This window comes from Xenopus tropicalis, chromosome 3, assembly GCF_000004195.4.
Source record: "Xenopus tropicalis strain Nigerian chromosome 3, UCB_Xtro_10.0, whole genome shotgun sequence".
Classification (NCBI taxonomy): Eukaryota; Metazoa; Chordata; class Amphibia; order Anura; family Pipidae; genus Xenopus; species Xenopus tropicalis.
In genome coordinates, this window is record NC_030679.2 from 126,229,699 (window position 1) to 126,244,261 (window position 14,563).

At 42.9% G+C, this 14,563-nt stretch overlaps 1 protein-coding gene across 1 annotated transcript; it reads right to left on the reverse strand.

Moving 5' to 3' along the window:
* Positions 1-1,130: 1,130 nt before the first annotated feature.
* Positions 1,131-8,107, reverse strand: pgam2 (phosphoglycerate mutase 2). Its single transcript, NM_001005665.1, is given in 3 exon segments — positions 1,131-1,789; positions 5,749-5,929; positions 7,610-8,107. Coding segments are annotated over 3 exon segments (762 nt in total). The 5' UTR covers positions 8,021-8,107; the 3' UTR covers positions 1,131-1,619.
* Between the last annotated feature and the right edge of the window lie 6,456 nt (positions 8,108-14,563).

The window sequence follows — 14,563 nt, forward strand, 5'->3', positions numbered from 1 at the left end:
AACAATAACAATAGTTTTTGACTGCTGGGTTCAGTGAGCTCTATTTGAAGACCAGAGAGTCAGAAGAAGAAAATGTAAAACTATACAAAAAAGAGCTGTAAGAAGTCCCCCCACTCTTGCTCAGAAACCTACTGCTTAGAAGTTCCTTTTGTGGGGTGGGTCCAGCCCCATTGTTATGCCATTGCTCCTTATCAAGGAAAGAGGGAATAAACTTCACCTCAATTTGCTTATGAGTATATATTCAGTCAGAACCACTACTTGGTCCTCTATATTTGCAGACCCCCAGTAACCACTGGGTTTCTTTTGTTATGCCCTCGGGTTACAGGACCATGGCATTGTAAGGCATAGCCACATCAGTTCATAGAATGAGGCTTGGAACTTGCACCCAGGCACACAAGTAAGTTAGTTTTTACCCAAAGAAGAGACACAAGAGGGGTCATTTACAAAGACCCCAAGCAGAAGTGCAAGAGCACTTAGTGATCATGCCAAAAGTACTTCCGCCTGGGGTCTGGCAGCACTCTGTTCCTTATGCCAGATAAGAAATACAGTGCAGAGTGCAGCATCAGTGGGAACAGGCTTGCCATATCCTTAGTGTATGCCATAGGTTAGTTTTCACCCTAATTGGCACAAAAATGGCCATTTACAAAGGCACTAGGTAGAAGTGTAAGAGTGCGCCCCTTATTGCTCATGCAGAGAGCATTTCAATCTAGGGTCTCAATAAAAAATCTAGCACAAGGTGAGGAGTGCATCACTGGCAGGCACAGGCCAGCCTTGTCCTAACTGCCAGCATCAAGAACAGGCATTAAGCACAGGGCCATGTGACCTTTCACCAATCCCAACTTTCACTTTCCTTCTCTTCATTTCTTTGCCTATATCTCTTGCAGAGTAAAAGAAATGACGTACAGGCATAAACCAAAAGGTGTAGAAACAGAAAGAACCACTCTCCCCGGCCACACTGGCATGTTGGTCATGCCCAATACTGCCTTTATTTATGTAGTGCCAATAAGGTTACATTGCATTCATTAGTACATATCTGTGCCTGCTACAATACACACTGACACATACTCTTAACACAAAAATGTGGCCCTGACTTAGCAGCAAGGAAATATAAATACAGAAAGGCAGCCAGGTCTGGTTTTATTTCTTTATTTTGGATAAAAATACAGAATTAGTAAATTGGTGACTGTGAAAAGAACATTTAAAATCGTTTTAAAATGCTCACAAAAAAAAAAAATAACTGGATGACTGCATGTACATATATGATCAGATCAATGTGAATTTACTCTCATCACAAGGTGAGTGAGTGTGCTTGTGTGATCACTACATCATGGGGAGTGCATGCACACTACCTGTATGATAACAAGGTCACCAAGTCAGCATGTATGTGAGCTCATAATGTGACCCGTGAGTATTAAGACACTGGGTATTATATATAGCATTTGTACTTACACTAGAGGAGCATTCTCCCCTCTTTGTCCCAATGTTATTTCCCAGAATCTTATTTTCCATGCATGAAAACAGGCTTATAAGAATAACATGGGGACTAGGAAGTTTTTGTGTGTCCTACTACTACTCTCCTTTATCCTCTCTTTCTATAACCCAAACCCCTATTTGCCCATCTATTTTTTGACCTTTCCCTGAGCTGCCACTGCCTCCATGGCTTTTCGTACAGTTTCCTCATCCCCAAGGAAGCTCATGGGTTTGATTGGCTTCAGGTTATCATCTAGTTCATAAACAATGGGAATTCCAGTGGGTAGATTGAGTTCCATAATGGCAGCATCGGACATCCCTGCAGAGAGACAGAAACAATACCCGCGTTAAATACATTTGTGGCAATCATTTTTAATTTTGCTGCCTCTGGTAAAGTGCCCAAAGGGAGAACATACAAACCCCTTGTAGATAGTGCCCTGGCTGGAAGTGAACTTAGAACCCCAGTGCTATAACTATCTCTATTATTAGTTGCACTTTATAATATAAACAGATTTCATATGAGTTGGCTGTATTGTTTCTATAAAATGGCAAATTGCTCCAGTTTTCCTTTCTTTGAGCAACTACTAGCAGTATTATCCATAACAGCCACTGGAGGGCAGGGTAACGGAGAAGAACTTCAAAAAAAGGAAGCATATGTGATGAGAGTATACATAGAGAGAGAGTGCCACTGATATGTGTCTTAATATAATTAAACAGAATAACTGACAGCTCTTCAAATAGAGACTGTTAGAAGGAGAGAAATGGAGATACAAAGCGTGTTGATGATGGGGACCCTTCAATTCAAAAGCTAACTGAGAAGTGCTAATTATGGGCTAATTAATGATAGAGATGTAGAGGATGGAAAGAACAAAAGGTGCTTGAGAATAGAATGAGCTGATACAGAAGGAGACAGAGAGGGAGTAGTTTAGTGGAGCACACGGGGCTTATACACTGAGCTGGTATGAGATGATTAGAACACTCAATGACAGCAACAAAACCAGTGAAAACAGGGCCATCTCTCCCTACTATACCTGCTATCCCACAGCCACAGTCCCTTCCCAGAGGCTATTATCCCACTGCTACTATAGGCACCATCTCTCCCTACTATACCTGCTATCCCACAGCCACAGTCCCTTCCCAGAGGCTATTATCCCCCCACTGCTACTATAGGCACCATCTCTCCCTACTATACCTGCTATCCCACAGCCGCAGTCCCTTCCCAGAGGCCATTATCCCCCCACTGCTACTATAGGCACCATCTCTCCCTACTATACCTGCTATCCCACAGCCACAGTCCCTTCCCAGAGGCTATTATCCCCCCACTGCTACTATAGGCACCATCTCTCCCTACTATACCTGCTATCCCACAGCCTCAGTCCCTTCCCAGAGGGTATTATCCCACTGCTACTATAGGTACTATCTCTCCCTACTATACCTGCTATCCCACAGCCACAGTCCCTTCCCAGAGGCTATTATCTCCCCACTGCTACTATAGGCACCATCTCTCCCTACTATACCTGCTATCCCACAGCCCCAGTCCCTTCCCAGAGGCTATTATCCCACCACTGCTACTATAGGCACCATCTCTCCCTACTATACCTGCTATCCCACAGCCACAGTCCCTTCCCAGAGGCTATTATCCCCCCACTGCTACTATAGGCACCATCTCTCCCTACTATACCTGCTATCCCACAGCCGCAGTCCCTTCCCAGAGGCCATTATCCCCCCACTGCTACTATAGGCACCATCTCTCCCTACTATACCTGCTATCCCACAGCCACAGTCCCTTCCCAGAGGCTATTATCCCCCCACTGCTACTATAGGCACCATCTCTCCCTACTATACCTGCTATCCCTCAGCCACAGTCCCTTCCCAGAGGCTATTATCCCCCCACTGCTACTATAGGCACCATCTCTCCCTAATATACCTGCTATCCCACAGCCACAGTCCCTTCCCAGAGGCTATTATCCCCCCACTGCTACTATAGGCACCATCTCTCCCTACTATACCTGCTATCCCACAGCTACAGTCCCTTCCCAGAGGCTATTATCCCCCCACTGCTACTATAGGCACCATCTCTCCCTACTATACCTGCTATCCCACACCCACAGTCCCTTCCCAGAGGCTATTACCCCACTGCTACTATAGGCACCATCTCTCCCTACTATACCTGCTATCCCACAGCTACAGTCCCTTCCCAGAGGCTATTATCCCCCCACTGCTACTATAGGCACCATCTCTCCCTACTATACCTGCTATCCCACACCCACAGTCCCTTCCCAGAGGCTATTACCCCACTGCTACTATAGGCACCATCTCTCCCTACTATACCTGCTATCCCACAGCTACAGTCCCTTCCCAGAGGCTATTATCCCCCCACTGCTACTATAGGCACCATCTCTCCCTACTATACCTGCTATCCCACACCCACAGTCCCTTCCCAGAGGCTATTATCCCACTGCTACTATAGGCACCATCTCTCCCTACTATACCTGCCACAGCCACAGTCCCTTCCAGACTGCTATCCCTACTGCTAATAATGACACCATCCTCTTTTAAGGTGGCCATGCATACACCAATATTATCTAATCAGTGGGTATATAGTGGGAGACAACGAGACCAATATCTGTAAAACGTTTGTATATCAGTCGCCTTGTCGATCGCGCAGGACTGAAAATTTTGATTGGGTGCCCTGAACATCGGAACGTTAATGCTAAATCATCAGATAGGGGTAGAGAAGAGGGGTAAGAATTCCTTTTTTTTACCTACAATCTAACGATAAAGCTCTTAACATTAGTAAAGTAGACAAAGGAACCAATGATCGTAAAGAAAAAAGAAAGATCGGAATTGAAGTATGTATGGCCACCTTTACAGATTTATTATCTGTAAGGGAAATGTCTCACAGAGAGGTTAGTCGCCTGCGATAGATCTCTGCTAGCGCGGGTGACTAATTTCTCCAAAATGCCTTTCCACCAGCACCAAAGGGAATCGCCAGTGGAAAAGACTACTTTCTAAAGTTGCCTGCAGAAGGAAAATTTGCGTGGCTTCAAAAAATTGTAGCAATGCGTAGGCCTTTCCACCGGCGATTTCCTTTGTTGCTGGTGGAAAGGCATTTTGGAGAAATTAGTTGCGGGTGACTAAACTCTTTTTGGGACATTACCCTAATGCTTGGGATCTGACATTTAGATAAAGGATCCTTCTGTAATTTGAATCACTATATTACTACTGAAACCATTTAAACATGAATAAACCCAATAGGTTTGTTTTGCTGCCATTATGAATTCAAGCAGCTTAGTTAACGTTACGTACAAGGTACTTCTTTATAACAGAGATAAACAAGTCATGAAATAATTGTTTGCTAAAGGGGGCAGTATACCCCCTTGTTTAACGTGAGTGCAATGAATATGACTTATGCTGAAAATAAATTTTTACCTATTGTTTTCATGTCGAAAATTCTATGATATCTCCCTTACAAGGACCAAACATGGAGATGCTTCACCTTCCCTGTTTGCTCTATTTAGCTTAAAAAATAACAAAAAAACATTCTGGTTAATGTGTAAGTAGATTTTCTCTACTTGCAGCTGCTGTTCCCTGGGGCCCAAGACCACCCCCCCCCCTCCAAAGCCCAAAGACAGCTGTGAGTGAAGAGTTAAAGAGTAAAGTGTTAATGATCCCATATCTTACCCCTCCCTCACAGTGCACAGAAGGTCGAGCTGTTGAATTTATTTTGGGATAATGTCTCAAGTAGGTCCCATGGAAAGGTCAGTTACTTATATAGTAACAGGACAGTTAGAACAGACAGATGGGTCAGAAGGGACAGTATGAGGGCAAACAGACAAGGTACAGTAATCTCACGTAACACACGTCCAAGCAGGGATCTCAGGAATGTGGCAACTAACAATCATGGGGGCAAGTTAAAAAGCTGGTAAGACACCGGCTAGGAAGCCTGGCATTGCAATAGTCCAATGGGTTACTGTGACCACTGAAATAAAGGATCCATACTACCTTCTATGCAGGTAATGTAATAAAAGGTGTAAAGTTTGCTACTGGTCTAATTACCCATGGCAGTAGGGAGCAGTTACTGGACACCTATCTCAAAACAAGCAGTGCTTGCATTGAATTACTAGACCATAGCAAACTGTGCATCTTTTATTACATAACCACATTTATATACCATCCTTCTCTCTTCCATAGCTTCTCTACAAGGCTTCACTATGCACAGGGTGCAGGGCAGTTGTGCTTTGGAAGAACAAAAACACTCTGTAAGGTATTTCTTACCATCCAGGTGCTTGACAATGCCTCTCAAGCTGTTTCCATGTGCCGCTATCATTACGCGCTTTCCTGCCAGGATCTGGGGGGCAATCACTTCGTTCCAAAATGGGAGGGCACGGGCAATGGTGTCCTTCAGGCTCTCACAGGATGGCAGCTCTTTCTGAGTGAGATCTTTGTACCGACGGTCCTAGAGCAAGCAGTAGGAAAAATATTGTGAGGATACAGTAGGGTCACTAAGAACCTGAATGTGGAGGCTTGGAATGGAGCCAGGCCATTGTGCATAGATGATACATTAGCATGACTATGACCAAAGAGCCCTACAAAGTATTGGGATTAATATAAAATATCATTATAATCAAGTAAATGTGCACAGGGCATTTTGTTTTTGTGAAGGAATATGAGGAATATGCTGAACTGTGTTGAACTACAGAAATTGCGCTAATGTTAGCCCTGTGTCTCCATAATAAATGATCCCACTGTGGTATATGTAGGTTTAAGCACGTCCTCCCAGTCAGACTGTATCTGGACACTTCAGCCTGTTTCCTGCAGATGGATACCCCAATGATTTGCTAGTAGCTTGCCTGGGTCATAGCATTGGGCAAGTATCATATTTATAATTCAATTATTTTTAGTATCTGCATAGCCATAGCCCACAGACTGTTATTGAGCTTCCAGCATGCCATTGGCAATAAACTAAGGAGCCACACATTGATCATCTCTCTGATTTATAGAAACTTCACTTCTCCTCTTTTAATAAAGCCATTCTACAGTGATGTGTTTTCCGTAAACCCTTAAAACATATGAATATCAAATTGCTCAGAGCTCTCTTTTATGCAATTGAAATTACATTACAAGTTTTTCAAGATATTAGTAGTTTTTAAGCTGCTAACATAATGAATATGAAACAACAGCGCCACCTTCTGTTCAGTTGGCTAATAGCTGGCTAAATGTAATTTTGTGATGTTGCTTAGAAAATGAGTTTAGTAAGCAGAGAAAAGGCATCTGACATTTCTCTGACCAGCTCTAAGCAGAGCTCTTTGAGCAATTTTACATTAATTAATTGAGGGTTTACTTTTCCTATTTATGGCACAGGTAGCAATTTTGCGTGCTTTGCCCTTCCAGAACCAGAATGTGAATTATATATATATATATATATACACTAACCACCTATTTTTATATTTGAGAACTGGCATAACTGGTAATTTTATTGGGTGACCCCATGTAGGAAACACTTTGCTGGACCTTATCATCTCGTGGCAGCTGTAAAAGCTGCAGTTTTCTGCCCAGTGAGCATGAGGAATTAGAAACCTCTAGGAAGAATGTATTATAATGCACTAAATAGCTACTTAGTGCTTCAAGTGCAAAATGCCTGCATTGCCAGCAAGGTAGCCGGTTCTCTTAGAGGTGCCGATTTTGTCTCCATAGTAACAAGTAGTGGACCGTAGCAATACAGCATCTAGTTGCACAGCAACACAAATAAATACCCTGTCCATACATAGAGTATTAGGTGGAATTATGGAGAGAGATTAAATGTAACAATAGGAGATACAGCAAAGACTGTAAATGGGGGGGAGGGGCTATAAATGTGGTTATTGGGTGCTCAGTAAAAGGAATTATAGGAAGATATATGGAGCAGAAGTGAGGGTTAAAAGAAAGAGTTATTTGAAGTATTAGGAGCAGTTACAGAGTGAAATTATATGAAGTAATAAGTTAAGATAGAAGGAGAGGGTGTTTGGAGAAATGGGGAGGTAGAGGTTAGATGGAGATGTAGGAGTTATAAGCCACTTGGCAAAAAAAGAAAAGAGCAAGAGAGGGGTAAAGGGAAAATTTCACACGAGTAATCAATGTAAGAGGAAGCTCTCCTTACCTTACTTATAAGCTTATAGTATGAATGATCTTCTCCCATGACTGGTGGTGGGATGTCAAAAGATCTTCTCCATATCTTCACCTGCTCTTCCCCATGTTTCTCCGCCGTCTCTGCCTTGTTGAGGCCTGTCAGTCCCCCATAGTGGCGCTCATTGAGTCTCCAGGTCCTGACCACTGGCAGCCACATTTGGTCTATTCCATCCAAGATGTACCATAGTGTACGCACTGCCCTCTTCAGCACTGAGGTGTAGCAGATGTCAAACTCCATTCCGGCCTCCTTTATTGCCTGAGCTCCTCTGCGAGCCTCCTCTGCCCCTTTCTCACTCAGGTCGGCATCGAACCATCCACAGAATCTGTTCTCCTGATTCCATGAGCTTTCCCCATGGCGTACAATTACCAGACGGTGAGGCATGGTGGCTACAAGCAATTACAGATGACTAGTATAAGACTGACTTGTTGGATAGAACAGCCCTACCTGTATAGGCGTTTACTGAAGTTTATTGGGCAGAATGATCTTCAGCCTGAAGTCTGGTCCCTGTGATGTTCCAGATACTCATGGGATATCTGTCTCATATACCCAGTGCTGCTTTACATAGTAACCAATCAGGCAGCAGCAACAGGATGCCAACAGGAGCGATGGAGAGGCTGGGCACTCAAAATAGCTTCAAGCCCTTCATGCAGCCAGTGACAGCTGTGAGTGACCTTTACTTGAGTCACTGCAGGGTTATCTGTTAAAGGTCACTTTGACTCCTGGAATCTCTAAATATATTAATATATTGCTGTACCTTTTACTGTTCCAATGCTTAGAATGATATTACAAGTGTGCTTATTGCCATGACTCAGTGCATAGTTAGATAAAGGGTGAGTATGTTCACTGCCTGTCTTACAGAGAGAAATAGGAAATCATTTGTTAAAATTTGAATTATTAGATTATAATGGGGTCTGTGGGAGATGGCCTTCCTGTATGTCGGAAGTTGGTTCTCAGAATCTTCTGTGGGCCAAGAGTTAAAGAAATCTCTGATGACCGAAAAAATGATGACTCTCATGGGAACTAAGCCATAGGACTGCACTGTGCAGCCACTGAGCACGAGCATTTTGACAGGCAGTTTGAGGGTTGGGAATTGACTGAGCCATTGGCTCTCAGCAGTGTTATACAAGTATGGGATCTGTTATCCAGAATGCTTGGGACCTGGGATCTTTCTGTAGTTTGGATCTCCATGCTTTAAGTTTAGTAAAAAATAATTTAAACATTAAATAAACCCAATAGAATTGTTTTGCCTCCAATAAGGATTAATTATATCTTAGTTGGGATCAAGTACAGGTACTGTTTTATTATTACAGAGAAAAGGGAATCATTTAACCATTAAATAAACCCAATAGGGCTGTTCTGCCCCCAATAAGGGGTAATTATATCTTAGTTGGGATCAAGTACAGGTACTGTTTTATTATTACAGAGAAAAGGGAATCATTTAACCATTAAATAAACCCAATAGGGCTGTTCTGCCCCCAATAAGGGGTAATTATATCTTAGTTGGGATCAAGTACAGGTACTGTTTTATTATTACAGAGAAAAGGGAATCATTTAACCATTAAATAAACCCAATAGGGCTGTTCTGCCCCCAATAAGGATTAATTATATCTTAGTTGGGATCAAGTACAAGGTTCTGTTTTAATATTAAAGAGAAAAAGGTCTTCTGGATAAGGGATCTTTCTGTAGTTTGGATCTCCATGCTTTAAGTTTAGTAAAAAAATAATTTAAACATTAAATAAACCCAATAGAATTGTTTTGCCTCCAATAAGGATTAATTATATCTTAGTTGGGATCAAGTACAGGTACTGTTTTATTATTAAAGAGAAAAAGGAAGTGATTTCTAAAAATCAGAATCATTTGTTTAAAATGGAGTCTATGGGAGATGGCCTTTCTGTAATTCGTAACTTTCTGGATAACGGGTTCTATACCTGTACTATAATTATGTACTTTTTTTATACTTCTTATTATTAGGCTTATGTTTAGCAGTGAATAGTATGATCTGGGTCATCTTTCTGAGCCTGGTACTAGTTTCATCCCCATCTCAGCTCCTTATGACCTTCTAGACACCTTGCCATATTTAGAGTTAGGTCAGGCAGTTTTTTTTAACAAGCCAAAACAGAAGGGGTTTATTTGGGGTTACAGTTTTGTTTTGTTTTTTTGTAAATTTATTTTAGGCCTTTATCAGGATTGAGTGACTGAGAGTAGAGCTAGCCACACACAGACAAAAAATGCTGGTGGTAACCATCTGGTCCAACTGGCGAGACCAAGGCAACTTTCCAATTGCAGTTAGTTGGATATTGGCAGGTCAGGACTGGGATTCAAAATAGGCCCTGGCATTTCAAGTACACAGAGACACAAACAGCCCCCCCCCAGCCCAATAAATAGTGACTGTCTATGGCATCTTACAGCAGCCCCTCTGGTCTGGGTCTGGAGATCGGTAAATAAATTTGGCAGCAGATTGTATCCAAAGTGTGTGCAAGTGGCCCTACAGGAGCCAGATTTATTATGTAATAATAATAATGAGTTATTTGAATGTCACGGCTTGGGTAGGTGCTGTCACCATATGCTATATATTTCACCCATAGACTGTAACTGGAAGGTTAACTGACTATATAGAAAGTGTATGGATAAGTAGGGTTGCTGACATTCTGGACCTTTAAAGAGAGCTGCTTGAGCTCAAACCTCATATTTGCAGACTAAAACTGCCAATATTTTCAGAAAGCATTAAAAATAGAAACTTGATCTGCAAAAGTGCTGAAGAGGCACCTACCTAGGGCACAACAATGAGGGAGGGTGCCACGCAGGTTCCTCCCCTGACTACCCTTTGTCCCGCCCCCTTTTCCCTGCCAATTGTCGTTGTGCAGCGTCCCCTCCGCGACATCACTGTGCATGCACACACATACGGGGGGTGGGAGGGTGTAGGGACGAGGTAGCCGGCTGGGTTGCCTAGGGCTCCTGGTCAGCTTGGCCTGCCCCTGCTCACAAGTTAAAAAGGTTGGGGATCCCTATCCTATATGGACAGCTTCTGGTATCTGCTTGCCATTATAGTATGTGCCATCAACAATCAAGTATTAATGCAACCCCTATTTATTATAATAGGAAACGCCAGTCAGGCAGCAACATGGCACTAGACATTGTGGATCATTGTAGCGTGCATTCTGGAGGTCAAACTCCAGTGTCCTGGGGCATTGGATCACATGCTTCTCTTTTCGTTACTGGGGTCCTACTTAAAGGAACAGTTCAGTGTAAAAATGAAATTGGGTAAAATAGACAGACTGCGAAAAAAAGAAATATTTCTAATATAGTTAGTTAGGCAAAACTGTAAGCTATAAAGGCTGGAGTGGGCAGATGTCTAACATAATGGCCAGAACACTACTTCCTCCTAGCAGTCAGTAACCAATCAGTGCCTTAAGGGGGGGGGCATATGGGCCACAACTGTTCAGTTAGTTTGCTTCTAAATCTGACCTGCATGCTCACAAACTAACTGAGCTGTTATGTCCCATGTGCCCCCCTCCCCCCTCTAAAGTCACTGACTAACTAAGAGGTTAGAGAGCTGAAATCAGGAAGTAGTGTTCTGGCTATCATGTTAGACATCTACTCACTCCAGCCTTTATAGATTACATTGTTGCCTAACTAACTACAGGTATAGGACCTGTTATCCAAAATGCTTGGGACCTGGGGTTTTCTGGATAAGGGGTCTTTCCATAATTTGGATCTCCTACCTTAAGTCAGCTAAAAAAAATATTTAAACAGTAATTAAACCCGATAGGGTTGTTTTGCCTCCAAAAAGGATCAATTATATCTTAGTTGGGATCAAGTACAGGTTCTGTTTTATTATTACAGAGAAAAAGGAAATCATTTTGAAAAATCTGAATTATTTGATTAAAATGGAGTCTATGGGAGATGGCCTTTCCGTAATTCAGAACTTTCTGGATAATGAGTTTCCGGATAAGGGGTCCGATACCTGTATATTACAAATATTTTTTATTTTGCGTGGTCTGTCTCTGAGGAAGTGCGCTGTCACGAAACGCGTAAGACCTCAAGCAAATAAAGGTTGATCGATTTTAATACCAACTGTTGCGGCTTTTTATGTTGACCCGGAGTGCACTGCCAATGTGTGAAGTTTTGTGACGGTCTGTCTATTTTACCCAGTTTCTTACACTGAACTGTTCCTTTAAGGAAGGCTCCAAAAACCTGGGTCCCATTTGATCGTGGGTTGTCATCCTTCATATTTTATTCAACAGATGAAGGTGTGTCTTTCTCCCTATACATTGTTATGCATTACTTGTATGAGTAAGGCCACACATGTGCCTGCAGGCCTTTCTGGGCTATTAAGGAGTAGGTGCCATCATGTGTAACTGTCATTAATCCTAGAGGTGTGTAAGTGACAGGTATCCACCATGTTAACCAGCTTATATCAAATAAAGTACAAGATTTGGGATCCATTATCTGGAAACCCATTATCCAGAAAGCTCTGAATTACGGAAAAGGCCATCTCCCATAGACTCCCACAGTCCCATAGTGCCTTGTACTTGATCCTGATTAAGATATAATTAACCCTTATTGGAGGCAAAAACAATCCAATTGGGTTTATTTAATGTTTTTTTTATTTAATGATTTTTTGGTATGGACATACAAAAACCCTAGGACCTGAGCATTCTGCATAAGAGGTCCCATACCCGAATGTGATATTTATCCCCATTTATATTTAGGTAAAGTCAGGAGTACATATTTCTCTGTCTCCCGGTACATTACATAAGAGTTGCTGGGGGGTGGCACCCCTGTCCTCTGGTTTCTTGCAAGGAAGCAGAATGGAACACTGTCAAGGTTAGTATAGCTGGTTGATAATGAGATTATTTCCTGGAAATATGTACTTGTCGGATAATACAGATATAATGAACTAGAAAGCAGGGCTGCAGACTCGTTTGATAATTATAAGAATAATCATTGTATCACATCTCTGTGCATTAATGCGTCTTCCTGTGTCTCTGTCACTGGGAATGCTGTCATGGTTCTGTTACATAACTCTGTATGCGGTTACCCTGCCTTTATAATCACATTCTTATCCAGCTCTCATTACAGCACAAGCAAGGGGCCTGTTGTCAAGTGGCTCATATCAGTGTAATTGGTGGTTACAGCTCTGAATGCCTTTGCATAGTAAAGAATGTGATTTGTTCTTATTGTGTTTTCTTCACATGAGATATGGTGCAGCCAGATAAATGCAGCACCAGGCAGGGGCAGTTCTCAGTACTGTCTGAGTAGCTGGCTACTAATAGTCCTTAGGGCAGACACACATGGAGCTACTTAGTAGCAGCTACTTGTTACGGCTACAAAACCCTAGAAAACACTCCGCCATAGACAGTACTGAGAACTGTCTTTGCTAAAACACTCGAAGAGATAATTATCAGTAAATTATCAGCCTTTTTTTATTTTGCAGGGAAAATAGTAGCGGAGCACCACAAGGGTAAAAATAGAAATCAATCATTATTCCATCATCAGTAAAAGAACATGTAAGGGCTCTGGCACACGGGGAAGATTAGTCGCCCGCGATTAACTCCCTGTTCGCGGGCGACTAATCTTCCCCGTGTGCCAGAGCCCTAAATCCAAATGGACCTACGCTTAACGCGTTTCGTGGCATAACGCCACTTCCTCAGAAGCAGATTACTATTTTCTCTAAACTTTCTGTTGTTGAGACCATCTGGGAGTGGGTCAGCGAGTAGCACACCTGGGCTTGAGCGGTAAGTGTTCCCGTGTATTATTCTTATTTTGCATTTTTTTTAATTTTGTAGCCACAACAAGCAGCTTCTACTACTAGCATCATGTGTCTTCACCCTAAAGGTGGCCATACGAGGCCTGGCGAGGTCGCCAAGTGAGCGGAACTTCTCCCGATATCCCCACCTATGGGTGGGCAATATCAGGGGAATTTAGGCTAATTCGGTCGTTTGGCCCTGTGGCCAAACGATCAAATTATACGACTGGGATAGGCGCAGTTGGTTCGGGGACCACATCAACGAGCCAATGCGGTCCCCGATCCGACTGAATTTTTTAACCTGACCGATCGATATCTGGCCGATTTCAGGCCAGTCGTTGTTTCCCCTACACGGGCCAATAAGCTGCCGAATCGGTCCAAGGGATCAATATCATATCGGCAGCTACAGTCGGCCCGTGTGTCTTCACCCTTAGGGCAGTGGCAGACGGGGAGATTAGTCGCCTGTGGCAACGAAGATTTGTCGTGGGGCAACTAATCTCCCCGTCTGCCACTGCCCTTAGCATCGCTTCAACAATCCAAAGACTCATCCTGCAGGCAACTTCGTGCCACTTTGGAAAACGAAGCAATGAGAATGGCTTTCCACCGTGACTCCTATTGTTGGCAATGGAAAACCTTTTTGGAGTGGTTTGTTGCCCGCAATAGCAGAGTGGTTTGTCGTCTGATATAGCAGAGATCTATCGCGCGTGACTGATGGGTTCTTACTCTTACTCTGACAGAGGGTCGGAGTTATTACTAGGTTAGCCTATGGACGGGAAATCATAACTTGAAAAGTATCACAAAGAGGTAGGGTTACTGCAACTTGCAGCAAGTGCTTTTTTTATTGGCACAACATGTTTTGAGCCCCACGCCGCTTTGTGAAGTCGCATGTGAAACATGTCCTGCCAATAACAAAGCACTTGCTGCACGTTCTGCGTCTCCAGCCTAACTCTTTGTGATAATTTTCAAGTTATGGTTTAATTTAACACCACAGGCAGAGGTGTACACAAGGGTTAGGCAGCTAAACCTCTGAATAAGTACTTAAATCGTATTTTTTGAGGGTGTTTGGTAATGTTTTGTCAGCCATCTGCAAGCATGAAATCGCTCAGGCCTTGAGTGCCTTTGCCCTAATGCACCAGCACGTGGGGCTCTGCTGAGTGAATTGGTTTTTGCTTTAT